The following is a 13,885-nucleotide window of genomic DNA, read 5'->3' as shown; positions in this document are numbered from 1 at the left end:
TTCTCACATGATCTCATTACAAGAGCTGGCTCTCTTCCATTAGTTTTTACTGACCTGGGAAACATGGATTGCTTTTCTGAAGGACTAAAACTTCACATACTAGCACCGTAATTTCATTTATCATTTTTTCAAATGCCCTTTTTTTTTTTTTTTTTTTTTTTTTGTGTTTGAGGACTTTTCACTTTTCACAAGGCACTCATTGCAACCTTTTTTTTTTTTTTTTTTTTTTTTTTTTAATGAGATGGAATAAATAGCTGAAATATGCTATATGGAGCGGGCAACGTGATTCTCTGTGTTTAGGTCCCTTGCAACATAGGCGCAAAGTTGCAGTTTTTTGCTTTAGACACAGCTGACATCATCTCTGCATTGTTATGCCTCTTGTATGTGCACAGCATGATCTAGAAAGTGAGTTATAATGGAGACAATCCCAGTGCAAGGTTGATAGAACAGTAAAAGCTGTGCACAAAAGAACAGTATACACTACATACATTAGAGACACTTTGCATTTCTATTTGTTGTACTTCTCAACGTGCTCAGATGATTTCTAGGTGATGAGTTTTGTTAGTATAGAACTAAGGAAGGATTTTAAATGTTATTTAAATCCCTCAAGTTAGCTTAGAAGTAAAAACCCTCCTGATTTAGGGCAAAAGTTGAAAAAGGAGTCACTACATATCTGAACTGCCAACACTACATGGTTCTGCTGCTGTATTGTAATGCTGAGAATGAATGACCAGACCGGGACAGAGAGAGGGCAGATGGATAGACACAAATCCTGCTGACTTCACACACAGCCATGGGATGAGTGACCACTGCTCCTCTGCTGCAAGGTTAAAGACAAAAATGAAGGACACAAATGTCTTTATTATTGATGACTGAAAGAATTAAGAGTACACTCAGACTATGATAATCTTAAATCCATAGGTTCTATGAAAACCTGTGTGTAAGCCTGTGTAGACTGCAAACTCCTTTGAGTTCAGGAGTATTATTTACTGTATGTTTGGAAGTTTATAACATGCTTTGCATGCATTGCCAGCTGCTTTGGCTGTACGTGCTATTGAAGAATAAAGCTAAAACGTTTGCAATTTCTGATCCAAACTGCATCTGCATCCAGGTTAGAACAGCTTTTTTCCTGACTTCTTGCACAATCTATTGCCAGAGGCATTCCTGGCTGTTTTTTATGAATCAAATGAGTATCCTGGGAGCAATAACCACACTCCTCCATTCTCAACTTGATGTTTGTTTTTCCAAAGCCTCCCCTTCTAACCCTGTCTTTAATTTCAGGAGTGGTTGTATGGGAGCAGGGACAGATTTTGTGTTTAAATGCTGAGATAAGGAGCAGTTCATGAGGTGGCTGTTCTGTACCTTGGCTGACTCTTAAAATACAGGAGGATGATATATTGTCATACATTGCAGCCCAGAACAATTCTTTGAAACTGTAGTCCTTCATGGGTGCTCAACAGGCTTTGAACTATACATACAATACTGAAGATGGTCTCCTTCAAAGACAAACTTATGTTAGTTCTTATGTTAGTTCATGTTAGTTCTGACTTTGAACAGAATCTCAGATAGTTACATTTAATGCTCATAGTCACTTAGTAGAATAGATATCTCTATTTGACCCCATCATCCAGCTATGTTTATAATCAATGGAGGAAAGTAAGACATCCTGAGGACATAAGTCATCACAGAGTAACTGTTTTACATAGCTCAACTGAGTTGTGCTCTAAAAGTCCCTACATGAACCAACTGGAAGCATTTCTGATGGTAATCCCACACTGTGTATGTATTTATATAAGGTGATAGAAAACCATGCCATAATTCGCTGTGCTTCACACAGAATATAGAATGTAAGCACGCATGTAAACCTTAAGACATTGTGTCAGGTAGTGGAGTAAGCATGTTATATTTAAGCTCACCCTCCTACCCATTGGCTATCCAAATTCATATTACAACTCTACTCTAGGAATCTTTCAGCATTTATTTCAAATTATTATGAGAAATTTTTCTGCCTAAGTAGCATTTCTTCCTTATATTGTAGCAGTGGTTGCTTTAAAGCAGCCATGATGCTTTCAAAGTCAGTCTGGCCTACCACTGAGTATTATTTCTGACGAGTAAGCTAATATACTGAAGGGGGGTGGGAAATGAAACTGGGAGAAAAAAAAAAAAAAAAAAACAACATGCAATATTATTCATAGAATATATTAAAAAAACAACAACAACAACAACAACAACAACATACATTATCTTTGTTCATTTTCTAAGAAGAGATTTGCTCTGACATCTGACTACTTCAGTCTAGTTCAAAACCATATTATTGCTATTGCCAATTAACAAGAGCTTCAGAGGAAAAGACAAACAGAATGGGTTCAGGTTATCTGCTGCACAGGAAGCTATCCATTGTCCATATTTCAGGAAATGTGATAATCTTTTGTGGTCACCCCATCCAAACATCTTTCCAATAGCCTAGTATTCTGGTGCATGTCTCCTGCACAAAACAGAATCACACAGAATCACAGAATTTCTAGATTGGAAGAGACCTCAAGATCATCGAGTCCAACCTCTGACCTAACGCTAACAGTCCCCACTAAACCATATCCCTAAGCTCTACATCTAAACATCTTTTAAAGACTTCCAGGGATGGTGACTCCACCACTTCCCTGGGCAGCCTGTTCCAATGTCTAACAACCCTTTCGCTAAAGAAGTTCTTCCTAACATCCAACCTAAAACTCCCCTGGCACAACTTAAGCCCATTCCTCCTCGTCCTGTCACCAGGCACATGGGAGAATAGACCAACCCCCACCTCGCTACATTTGAGTCACTTCAAAGAACTTTCAACTCTGTGCTGAAGTTTTTCAAGCACATAGAAAAATATTCCCATTTCTGATGCTCTTGCTGTCCAGCTTAATGCCTCACACATACAAAGAACAGAGATGCTAAGACATGCAGATCTGTGATACTTCATACACTGGGTACAGCCAAATGCCTTTTTGGCAAGTCAGGTTCAACTGGCAGTGAACTGCAGTTAGGAATTCAATGTGGTCTATACAGTCAGGCCATGAAGCTTCATAAATGCAGAATTATGTCTCAGCCTTTGATTGAAACTACACATATTCAACATATCTATATGTCAGCGTCACAAATTTTAAAGCTAATTCTGTGCTATTAAAAAAAATAAAAATAGAACTCTTGTCCTTTATTGTAAATCTGGCCACATAGTCACCCACTGTAATACAGAGTGCTAAAAGAAATATTTTATAAACAAAATATTTTTATTAGACTAGTACATGGATTATTTTAAATCAAGAATTAAAATACAGTCGGTATTACACTTTTGTTACAGTTCATTTAACTAAAGTCAAAGTTACTGATGATCAGCTTCAGTAGGTAAAATTTATCTGAAAGAAAGGTGTTTAAAAATATAGATGGAATTTCTTTTTCTCTTTTTTATTTAGTGTGTTTTGGCAATATAATTTAAACTAGATAACTTATCTAATAGAGCATATCACTAAGCAAAACCAGAACTTACTTAACTAGAACTGAATACAGACTGTTTTATTGATCTATTTCTGCTTCTGATCTGAAAATGATCCTATTATTATTTTTCCATTTCCATAAGTAAAATTATCTTCTCCTGCTTTTCTCTAATACCTCCATCCAAGAAAACCATCTTGTGTATTTAGAGTTATTCCAGATACGTAGTCCTGTTTTTTTGATAATTACTTCTAAGAAGACTCCCAGTGGAGAAATCTCTCATGTTGATTCTTCTTGTTTTATAGCAGCATCATAATAACATCATCCCGACTGGAAACCAGTAGTCACATCCAGTCTGGTACAGTTCTCAACAGTGGAAAAAAGTGTACTTAGGTGTGGCCTTTGCAGACCACAATATCACCTGAGCATTCAGCTACAGCATTTTTTTTCATAGATCGTAAATATGAGGAAATAACTGGCCAAGTGCAAAAGAAGGAACAGACTCTTCTAAAACGAGAGACCTTTTATACAATGAGTGGGTTCATTCATAGAAGCATCCTAGAATGATGCAATGGTAAGAGAATATAAACCTCAACTTACATTAAAAAATGGTACGTACATCCTGGTATGTACATCCTTCAAGTCCGTAGACAGAATTGTGAATTATTAATATTTGCTACTTTAAATCATAGCTATGTCAGAAACATTATTCTGACCCCAGTTCTATTAGCCTGATGCTGTGCAAACAATGGAGTTATACTGCCAGTACTTTCAGATGCTGTTGTAAACAAAGTTAATGCTTTTGTATCAGACAGTATGGTTATAATGGATGGCTTCATCTAAGTTATCTTTTCTGTTCTTATCAGGGATCCATCTAACCTTTTGGACACATTTCTACTTTTATTTAATATTCTGGTCAGGATCCAAGATCTTCATTTTTTTTTTCTCCTCTCAATTTTATGTTACAAGGAATCTTATCAGCAGTGTTCTGCTCATCAGCTAAACAACAGTGACTGTTTTCATACTCTCCCAAAGGCAAAATAAGATCTTAACTTAGGCCTCTTCCTTCAGTATCAAAGGTGTGTCCAGCCAGTCCTGCTGTCTCATACTACATCTGGCCACTCACCGTGTCACTGTAATTGGATCACTTGTGGCTCATGCCCGTTTCCTCATAGGTATGGGTGGAGCCTCTCTTCTACTCAATGATCCTAGTGTTTCAAAGGTCTTGGCTCAACAACACGAAGGACATGAGTGGCTCTACCCTTTTTAAGGATTAATTTGATGACAGGGTTTCAAACTTGTATGAATACTTCCATCTACTTAAATGTAGGAGAAATGTTATGATGGAGCCCTTTGCCAAGTAATTTAACCCAGATTAATAACACCCTCCTCTAAACTGAATCTGTCACTCTTTGTGAAGCTTTCCTAATTACATCAATTTAAATTCATGTAAAGTTAAACAAAAGTACCGTTCTTGTATACACGATTCCTTCCACTTCCCCTTTTTCTGGTAGGGTTCGGTACTCGTTGCTGACCTTTCTTTACAGCCAACGTGCCAGGCTATCTTCTGCCAGCTCCTCAATATTCCTGTTCTTGAAAGGTTTGTCATAGCTTTATTCTAAAATATTAAGTTTGATTACTCACATGTTATCAGATATTCAGCCCTATTTATGTATAGCAAAAAGGTTCTGAAAAAGGCAGGTTTTCCAAGTGTGTACATTTCCATTTAATACATTTGTATTTGAGGAAATTTTTCTCATCTGTTTTGTAGTATAAATAAGAAGTACAACAAAATTAAGTTATTAAGGTAATAATCTGGGAAAGAGAAATATCAGTGTTTTACAGGGTCATCTCTAAAACATCTCGTTTTAGATGTTCCACTATCCACTAGATGCACCCAGTGTTACAAACAGCGCATACACTTTATGAAACCGTATACCTTACTGTAACACATATCATTTTCCAAGTTCCTGGAAGAGAGTTATGAAAATCATTTATAAACTAAGTCATACTTCCTCCAAGTAAATCACATGACATACATGTAGAAACTGGATTAAGGAGGGATTGTATAGCAGTGCTTGATATTAAAACTGACAAAAAAAAATCACTGATCCTGCAGCTGACTCTGAGCAGTCATCTACCTGAGCAAGACCAAGAAGTCTGATAAAAATTAACTAAAAAAATCAGACAGCACAATGATATGAGCTGTTAAAGAGCTTGACAGAACAGTAAGATCATTGAAAGTATCCCTGTTATATCAATTACATTCCAACAAAAACTTGTCTTGTAATCTGAATTACACATATGCTGCCTATTTGTATAAACACCATGATAATATGAAGTAAAACCTTATCTATGAAGTCCCTCTGATAAATGGTCCCCTTTACAAATACAAGTTCTATGTACATTTAAATATTTTTGGCAAGAGGTACTGATTCGGTAAACGAAAAGTCACTGCAAATTCTGAAAAAAAACGCTAAAACTTGAAAACTTAAACTTGAAAAGGGATCAGAGGTAATCGTTTCCTAGTAATCTGCTACATAATAAATTCTGGTTTTAGAAATAGCAAAGTTCACTTCAGTCTCTGAAATAAGCTGCAGATCAATTGAGACCTTTTACTAGCTTGTACAACACTCTCACTTTCATGTTCACACTGCAAACAGGGCTTGAACCGAGGTTTCTGCTGAACTTACAAGTCAGCAAAGCATGTGAAAGGTCACAACATCCAACTTCTCTTTTCCAGTATAAAACAAGGGACTAGGAACTTTGGTCAGAGACAAGTATGTTTTAGCCCATCTGCTGAAATGGTTTTCAGACACAGGCAGTTATCTTAAATTAACTGCACTCGCATCCTTTATATTAATCTAATACTCTTGTTTCTATCCTGCTTCACTGACAGCTGTGCTCCTGCTCGCCCACCTGCTGTATAAGCAAGCGTAACATACATGAGTTTAAAATCCTAGGGTCAAACTTTTAACATGAGGATGTGTCAGGAGCTCGGTGTTGTCAGACCATCTGCTGGGTCTGTCAGCATGCCCCATTACTACTGACCGCGTGCTCATTTCCTAACTTGGCATTAATGTTGCGCTCCATCTTCTGTAAAACTGCCGGAAGGTCGAGAACGGAAGAAATGACATAGTGAGGTACCGGGGAGCTATCTGCGGGGGTTGCCATCGTTTTGTTTAGCCAGACAGTCGCCTTCAGGCCAGCGTTGAGGCCCCCCTGAATATCGGTGTCAAGCGAGTCACCGACCATGACGCACTCGGCGGGCTGCACCCCCAGGAGGTCGCAGCAGTAATGAAATATGGACGGCGCCGGCTTCTCCTCCTTCTGCTCTCCTCCCACGACGATGGCATCGAAGTAGGGCTGGCAGGCACAGGCTTCGATCTTCTCCCTCTGCGTCTGCCGGTCCCCGTTGGTCAGCAGCAGCAGGCGGACGGCTTTCCGCAGCTCCGTCAGCATGCCTCGCGTCTCCTCGGCCAGGGTGAGGTGCCGGAGCCGGGTGCTTTTCCACAAGAAGTAGCACTCGGCGGCCAGGCTGCGGTTCGCCTCCCCGCCGATGGTTTCGCGGATCGCCTCCTCCCAGTGCGAGATGCGCAGCTCGGTGATGCAGGTCCTGGCGGGGTCGTGGCACTCCTTCAGCAGCTTCGCCTGCACCTTCTCGCAGATGGCGCGGGCCTGGCCCTCCCCGCAGCGGTGCCGGCACCGCAGCGCCTTCACCACCTGCAACCGACAGCACACCCGTGGCACCCGGCCCGACACGAGCCGGGAGGGAAGGGAAGGGGAAAAGGGGACGCGGGGAGCCCCGTCCTGCCCGGCCTTAGGGCTCGGGGCCGGGGTAATACCTCCTCGATGGCGCGGCGCCCGGCCGCCGCCGTGTCGACCAGCGTGTTGTCCAGGTCGAAGAACACCGCCTTCACGCCGGGCGCCCCCATGGCACCGCTGCACACTCGCCCAGCACGGACACGGGGCTCCCGGCAGATCCTCCCCTTCCTTTTTTTTTTCCCTTCCCTTCCTCTCCCTTCCCCGCCCCTCGCCGCCGCAGGGCGGAGCCGCATGAGGGGCGCGGAGCGGCCGTCCCGTCCCGTCCCTCACAGCAGCCGCCAGCGCCGCTCACCTTTTTTTTTTTTTTTTTTTCCCTTTTAAGAAATGTTGGCGTTTGTGAGAAGCGACCTGCAGGGAGGAGGAAGAGGTGCAACAGGCAAGAGATGCCCTCAGGTCGGCTGGCAGCACAGCATCTCTCTGGAGAGGCAGCGTCCTTCTGGAGAGACACCTGCTGGCAAGGACAGCCACAGTCCCTTCCATAGCATCGCAATTTATTCGAGATAAAGCCAAAGCCAGTTACTTCAGTATAAATACTTTGGTATTTGGGGTATAACATTAGAGTATTTGAAATTCCAAAGGTCCATGTTTTCTAGAACAAACAAATCCCAAAAGGCATGAAAGAACAAATTTTACAGTTGCATGCACCGACTGCTGTTTAGGAACAGGTCCTTTACCACTGGGTAGGCTTGATCAGTCAGGTAATACTCTGTTGTTTTTTGATAAAAAGTTTTGATAAACAGAGTTTATCTTTTCAGCCAGCAAGTTTTGTTGATTGGTTTCTGCTAATACTGCTGATATCAATTAGACATTAGCAATTCACAAAGCTGGAGGACACTTCGTATCTTACCAGAGAAACTGGAAGTTCACTCCAAGTCACTTGAAGTTTGGAAAACTGCACCTTAGTCAACAACCTGCTCGTCAGGTGAAAGATGCTGGGTCACACAACACATGGGGCCAAAAAAACAAAACAAACAAAAATCCCAGACTGACCAACCAAAAGACCATGCCAAAGAGCTTGGCAATTAAAACTACAGAAAGCAATATTTAAAGAAAGGGATTCTGAAAAGAAACAGATATGTCTGAGGATCCTGTAGTTAAAGAAACAGAAGTAGTTTTAATTAAATTTAAGAGGCAAAACCTTAAGAATAATTGCTGTCCTATAATAGGTTTCTTACCCAAGGTGAGTGTTTGGAGATGACATGTTTGAAGTCTTGGATGTTCAGGAAGTCAGAAGAGGTGGCACATCATGCTTTGTAGGGGATATGAGCATACTGACAGGCTAGTCAGAGAGGGAGAAGGGCTACTAAAATATATTTGTGTGTATTTGGGAAAAGCTCGGTTGGTACATTGCTGTACCCCGCTGTCCATAAGTTGAATGATGGTGTGCAATTCATTTTAATTTACCCTGAATGCTGTAAATGTACTCAACACAGAAAAAGCAGTAACTAAATTCATGCTTGTAGTCAAGTAGTATCTGCAAGAGGGAGTATGTGATACTTCTGGGAATAGCATATTATTTCTTGCAAGTTTCACCTAATGTGTAGTTAACCTGGCAGTGACAGCCACTGTATTTATAGACAATGTAGAAGAGGATGGGAATCAAGTCACAGAGTTCAAGGACTGGCTAAATAAGAGTTGTTCCAAACTTCATGGGATACCAAAAGCCTGTCTATAGTTTTACTAACTCAAAATACAGTTGTTACTGTCAACACAGAACAAAACAAACAAACAGACTTTTTTTATTATTATTATTATGCAGAGGAGTGAGACTAAGAATTCTAAATCAGATCAAAAGGAATATTTAATCTGAGTTAGATTAATAGGTTATTCATCACTGCAGCAATGCACAAAACAAAAGTAGGATTATAAATACAACCCAGCATCACTGCAGTCTTAAATGAAGAGACACCTAGCTGTAACATCTCTTTCAGGAACTTGAAATATCGAGGCATCTTCTCTGTAAGCATTTTTTTTTCCTCATCAGAGACAGCCTGAACAGCTGCAGAGCCCCAGGCTACAGTGATTTACTTTCCTCCCCAAGATGTTTTAGAGTTTCTGATTTTTAACAGTTGTCATGAAAAAGCCCCTTCTATAAAAAAATGACATAAACCTCTAGCAACATTTTTTTATTTTTTTATTTTTTTTTTACTATAATTAAATGATATCTTGGAAACCAAGTGGTATTCAGTAACCTCATTTTACCCAATAAAATACTACTTCTTACTTGTGAAGGCTTTGCTTTCCAGGAATCTGAAATCAGGTAGATATGTACATGGTTGAGTTTAGCTGGGCGTCAGCGAAATGACTGTCAAGTTTTAAACACTATGCTTTAATTTTCCACCTGCCTTAGTATAATCTGCTCCTGAATTTGCTTTTGGTTTAAAGGTACAAGAAGGTACCTTGAAGAAATCTATCTGATGAAAAGCTGATTCAAATATTAAAGTTTGTCTTTACTAGATGCTCTGTTGCATTAAGCTGAAACGGTAAATTCAAGCACAATATAGATACAGAAAATATAATTACATACTGGATTCAGCTCTTGAATTTGGCAAAAATAAATATTTTACATTGTCTTGAAATTAAAGGTTGAAAGGTCAGCCAGAGATGTGTAATCATATAAGGCAATTAATTTATATTCTTTAGTATTTCGATTTGTAAAACAGATTGAGAAGCTGAATTATAGTTGTAAATTAAAAAATGGCTAAGTGGCATATCATTGTGTGAGTACATGCAATAATGGATCAGTTGAGGGGTAGCTAAACAGGATTCAAACCAGAAAACTTTTGTAACCAAGCATAACGTGAAGATGAGATATGTTTGATTCTTTAATTAAGTAGAGACCATAGCAATAGTCACATTTCAAGATATGTACATACAACTTTAAAAAAACATCATACATGTACAATGGGTGAGCAATTGGCTGATGGGCAGGGCTCAAAGGTTGTGGTTAATGGGGCCACATCTGGCTGGTGGATGGTCACTAGTGGGGTCCCTCGAGGCTCCATTTGAGTGCCAGTGCTCTTCAATGTCTTTATAAATGATTTGGATGTAGGACTAAAAGATGTTTTGAGCAAATCTGCTGACAACACCAAACTTGGAGGAGTTGTGGGTTTGGATGAGGGTGGAAAGGCCTTGCAGAGAGATCTGGACAGATTGCAGAGCTGGGTGATCACCAACCACATGAAGTTTAACAAGGACAAGTGCCAGGTCCTGTACCTGTGACGGGGCAACCCCGGTTTTACATACAGACTGGGCGATGAGACGCTGGAGAGCAGCCCTGCGGAGAGGGATCTGGGGGCTGTGGTTGACAGCAAGTTGAATATGAGCCAGCAGTGTGCCCTGGCAGCCAGGAAGGCCAACTGTATCCTGAGGTGCTTCAAGCACGGCATTGCTAGTCAGTCGAGGGAGGTGATTGTTGCGCTCTACTCTGCGCTGGTGCGGCCTCACCTCAAGTATTGCGTGCAGTTCTGGGCACCACCGTACAAGAAGGACATTAAACTGTTGGAGAGTGTCGAGAGGAGGGCAACGAAGATGGTGAGGGGCCTAGAGGGGAAGACATATGAGGAGCAGCTGAGGTCACTGGGCCTGTTCAGCCTGGAGAAGAGAAGGCTGAGGGGGGACCTCATCGCAGCCTACAACTTCCTCACGAGGGGGAGTGGAGAGGCTGGTGACTTTTCTCTGTAAACACCAGTGATAGGACCTGTGGGAATGGTGTTAAGCTGAGGCAGGGGAAGTTTAGGCTGGACATCAGGATGAGGTTCTTCACTAAGAGGGTGGTCGCACCCTGGAACAGGCTCCCCAGGGATGTAGTCACTGCACCAAGCCTGTCTGAATTTAAGAAGTGGTTGGACTGTGCACTTAGTCACATGGTCTAAACTTTTGGGCAGACCTGTGCGGTGCCAGGAGTTGGACTTGATGATCCTTATGGGTCCCTTCCAACTCGGGGTATTCTATGATTCTACTCTATGATTCTGTATACAATAAGTGATTTTGAGTATTTGAAAAAAGGCAACATACTTATCCAATCAGTGTCAAATCATCTCACTTTATATTACATATAATATTACAATATTAGTTATGAAGGGAATTGTATTAGTTATGGGAGCTGACATATATTTTGATGTGACTCTTAAACTTAGTAAATCCTGACTCTGGAAATATTATTGGAATTCGGTATTATCTGTCAATGGTTTTTAATTATTGGAAGAACACAGAAAAGAGAATGGTGAAGTGCTGTGCTGTGCTATAGCATCAGAGTATATTCCAGAAATTCCATTCTGGAAGAGAAATGTTCTCCTCAACATATGTTTTAGTGTATTATTTAGAATTTATTGAATATGAATTCATTTTTGTCTCCAGAAATTTGGCTTTTTTTTTTTTTTTTTTTTTAAGTGGAAGAGGTTTTGCATAACATAGCAGCCCTTTTAATTCCACCCTTGTTGAAAAAAATGGACCATTTTTCATCATTATTGTGTTCCAGTTGTGAAACTAATCTTGTGAAATTAACTTTATGCTATTGGCCACCATAGCTGTATTTACGCTAACAAACTAAGCAACACCATACAACTTTCCCAGGCACTAGATTGTGATTGTCTCTATGGTTGGCATTAATGCTATAATGGCTCCTGGTGTGATTTTTGTTTCCTAAGTAATTTCCAGATTGGGCTGAGGCCATTTACTAGAGGGAGTTCGGACACAGCCTAATTTGAGGATAAAGAGAATACAATTAAATGGCCTGTAGCCAGGACAGCCATTTTCAAGGCCTGTAAGTGTGGTTCCAGGCACTGATCATTTACTGGCATAGCATAGCCAGTATTTTACATGCTTGGAAGTAGAATATGCATGTGTTGGCAGGGTGAGAGTCTTAAAATTTAAGAACAGCAAAGGGTTTTGATTCTCAGTAAGCGTTATATTTGAATAAGAGACTGTTAAAGATGAAACATATTCACTTTTTGTATTCCCATTTGAGGTATGGAAAAAGGTTCCAAAGGGCATTTAAAACATTCACCTTACTATGCCTGAATTTAATGTTTTTCTTTAATTCTATCCATTAGTTGACTTGTAATAAAATGTACTACTTTCATTTGATAAACAAAACAGTGTTAGGCATGCTGATTTCACTTACCTTTTACTAAATTAGTTTTACAGAGTTTACATAGAAGAGTGATGAAAAAAAAAAAAAAGCTGAAAAAGCTGGGAGTCTTTCTGTTTAAGAAGATGCACTGTGTTTCATAGAGTCCTCTGTTCCAGTCAGTGAGCTGTGGATCCCGGGAAATGTGTACCTTTTCAGAAAAGATAAAGGTAATCTTTGTGCTTTCAAAATGGTTTAACAGTTGGTCGAACAGGTTGTACATGTATGCTTGAGTCTTCACTGGAAACTAAATATGCCTTAAAAGATTCGATAAGGTATATTTCTTTACTAGAAGTGTCCAGATATAGAATTGAAGCACTTAAACCACGGATGATTTTTTTTTTTTCCTGTCAATTCACTGTGTGTGGAAAAGTCATGATCACTTCAAAGTAGGACTGCCTGAAAATGCTGGAATTGTACAATGTCCTTGCATGCTTACTTGCAGAACTCACTGGCAGGTTGTTTAACTTCAGACAGCTGTTTGCCTTGCTGTATTTATATGAACACTGTGATTAACAAATAAGGCAATAAGACCACTCATTAGAGCTTTTTCTATCAGAAATATCTATTTCAGCATGCATTATCTGTGTGTAATCTTATACTTTCAGACACACCTTATTAGTTCCTCATAGGATGGTTTGGGTTGGAAGGAACCTTAAAGACCACCTGGATCTACCCCCCTGCCATAGGCAGGGACACCTCCCACCACACCAGGCTGCCCAAAGCCCCATCCAGCCTGGCCTTGAACACTTCCAGGGATGGGGCATCCACAGCATCTCTGGGCAGCCTGTGCCAGGGTCTCACCACCCTCCTCATAGTGAAAGTTTTCTTCCTAATATCTAATCTAAACCTCCCCTCTTTCACTTTAGAACTGTTGCTGCTTATGACTAATATCATCAATTGTTTGTCTTTTTATGTGCAAGATGATTTTACTTAGAAATCTAATGTTTTGAGTTCTCTGATGTTTTTCTCTGCATCCCCACTGCTAGCTGAATGTGTTCACTTTTGGTCATGTCTGTGCTCTGGGGGAGTAGGTACGCTTAACTGACTTTTTTTTTTTTTAAATCTTAAAAGTTCAGTATGTGCAGTTTGGCATCGTCTCTAGAAGGTGGAAGACCACCTTTGTCAAATCAACACTTGTCAACACAGGAGGAATGTGATGAAGCAGCATGTAAAAAGGTATGCTGATTTTTTGTTTCGTAATTAGTGGCGAAGCTTCATTTGGAATGATTCGTGCTTAATGACCAATCCATTAAACAACTCCCTCGGGGGCAGAAGGGTAGAGGAGGGTAATAAAGGCGGTTAAGGGCTGAGGAGAAACTTACATAGAGAGCTTGCAGTAAAATGGGATGCAATAAAATAATATGACACAGTCAAACAATATCCAACCAAAAGGATAGCAACGGAGCTGAGATTTCGAAATGTACAAAAGGAAATAGACTTTGTTATGTGGCCTAA

The 13,885-nt window shown here is 40.3% G+C and overlaps 1 protein-coding gene across 1 annotated transcript; it reads right to left on the bottom strand.

Moving 5' to 3' along the window:
- Positions 1-3,276: 3,276 nt before the first annotated feature.
- On the bottom strand, positions 3,277-7,435 carry NANP (N-acetylneuraminic acid phosphatase). Its single transcript, XM_032185337.1, has 2 exons — positions 7,317-7,435; positions 3,277-7,194 (listed from the first exon to the last, which is right to left on the bottom strand). Exons 1-2 carry the CDS (start codon positions 7,404-7,406, stop codon positions 6,499-6,501), a joined length of 786 nt encoding a protein of 261 aa, XP_032041228.1. The 5' UTR covers positions 7,407-7,435; the 3' UTR covers positions 3,277-6,498.
- Between the last annotated feature and the right edge of the window lie 6,450 nt (positions 7,436-13,885).

The sequence above is a fragment of the Aythya fuligula genome, chromosome 3 (genome assembly GCF_009819795.1).
Source record: "Aythya fuligula isolate bAytFul2 chromosome 3, bAytFul2.pri, whole genome shotgun sequence".
Lineage (NCBI taxonomy): Eukaryota > Metazoa > Chordata > Aves > Anseriformes > Anatidae > Aythya > Aythya fuligula.
This window is presented reverse-complemented; position numbering and strand designations above follow the sequence as displayed.

What these genes read in the sequence shown, in the direction of transcription:
- NANP (XM_032185337.1), bottom strand. Translation starts at nt 7,406, where the DNA reads ATGGGGGCGCCCGGCGTGAAGGCGGTGTTCTTCGACCTGGACAACACG. An exon ending in GGCGCCGCGCCATCGAGGAG is followed by an intron (nt 7,195 to 7,316) that starts GTATTACCCCGG and finishes TGTCGGTTGCAG; the next exon opens with GTGGTGAAGGCGCTGCGGTG.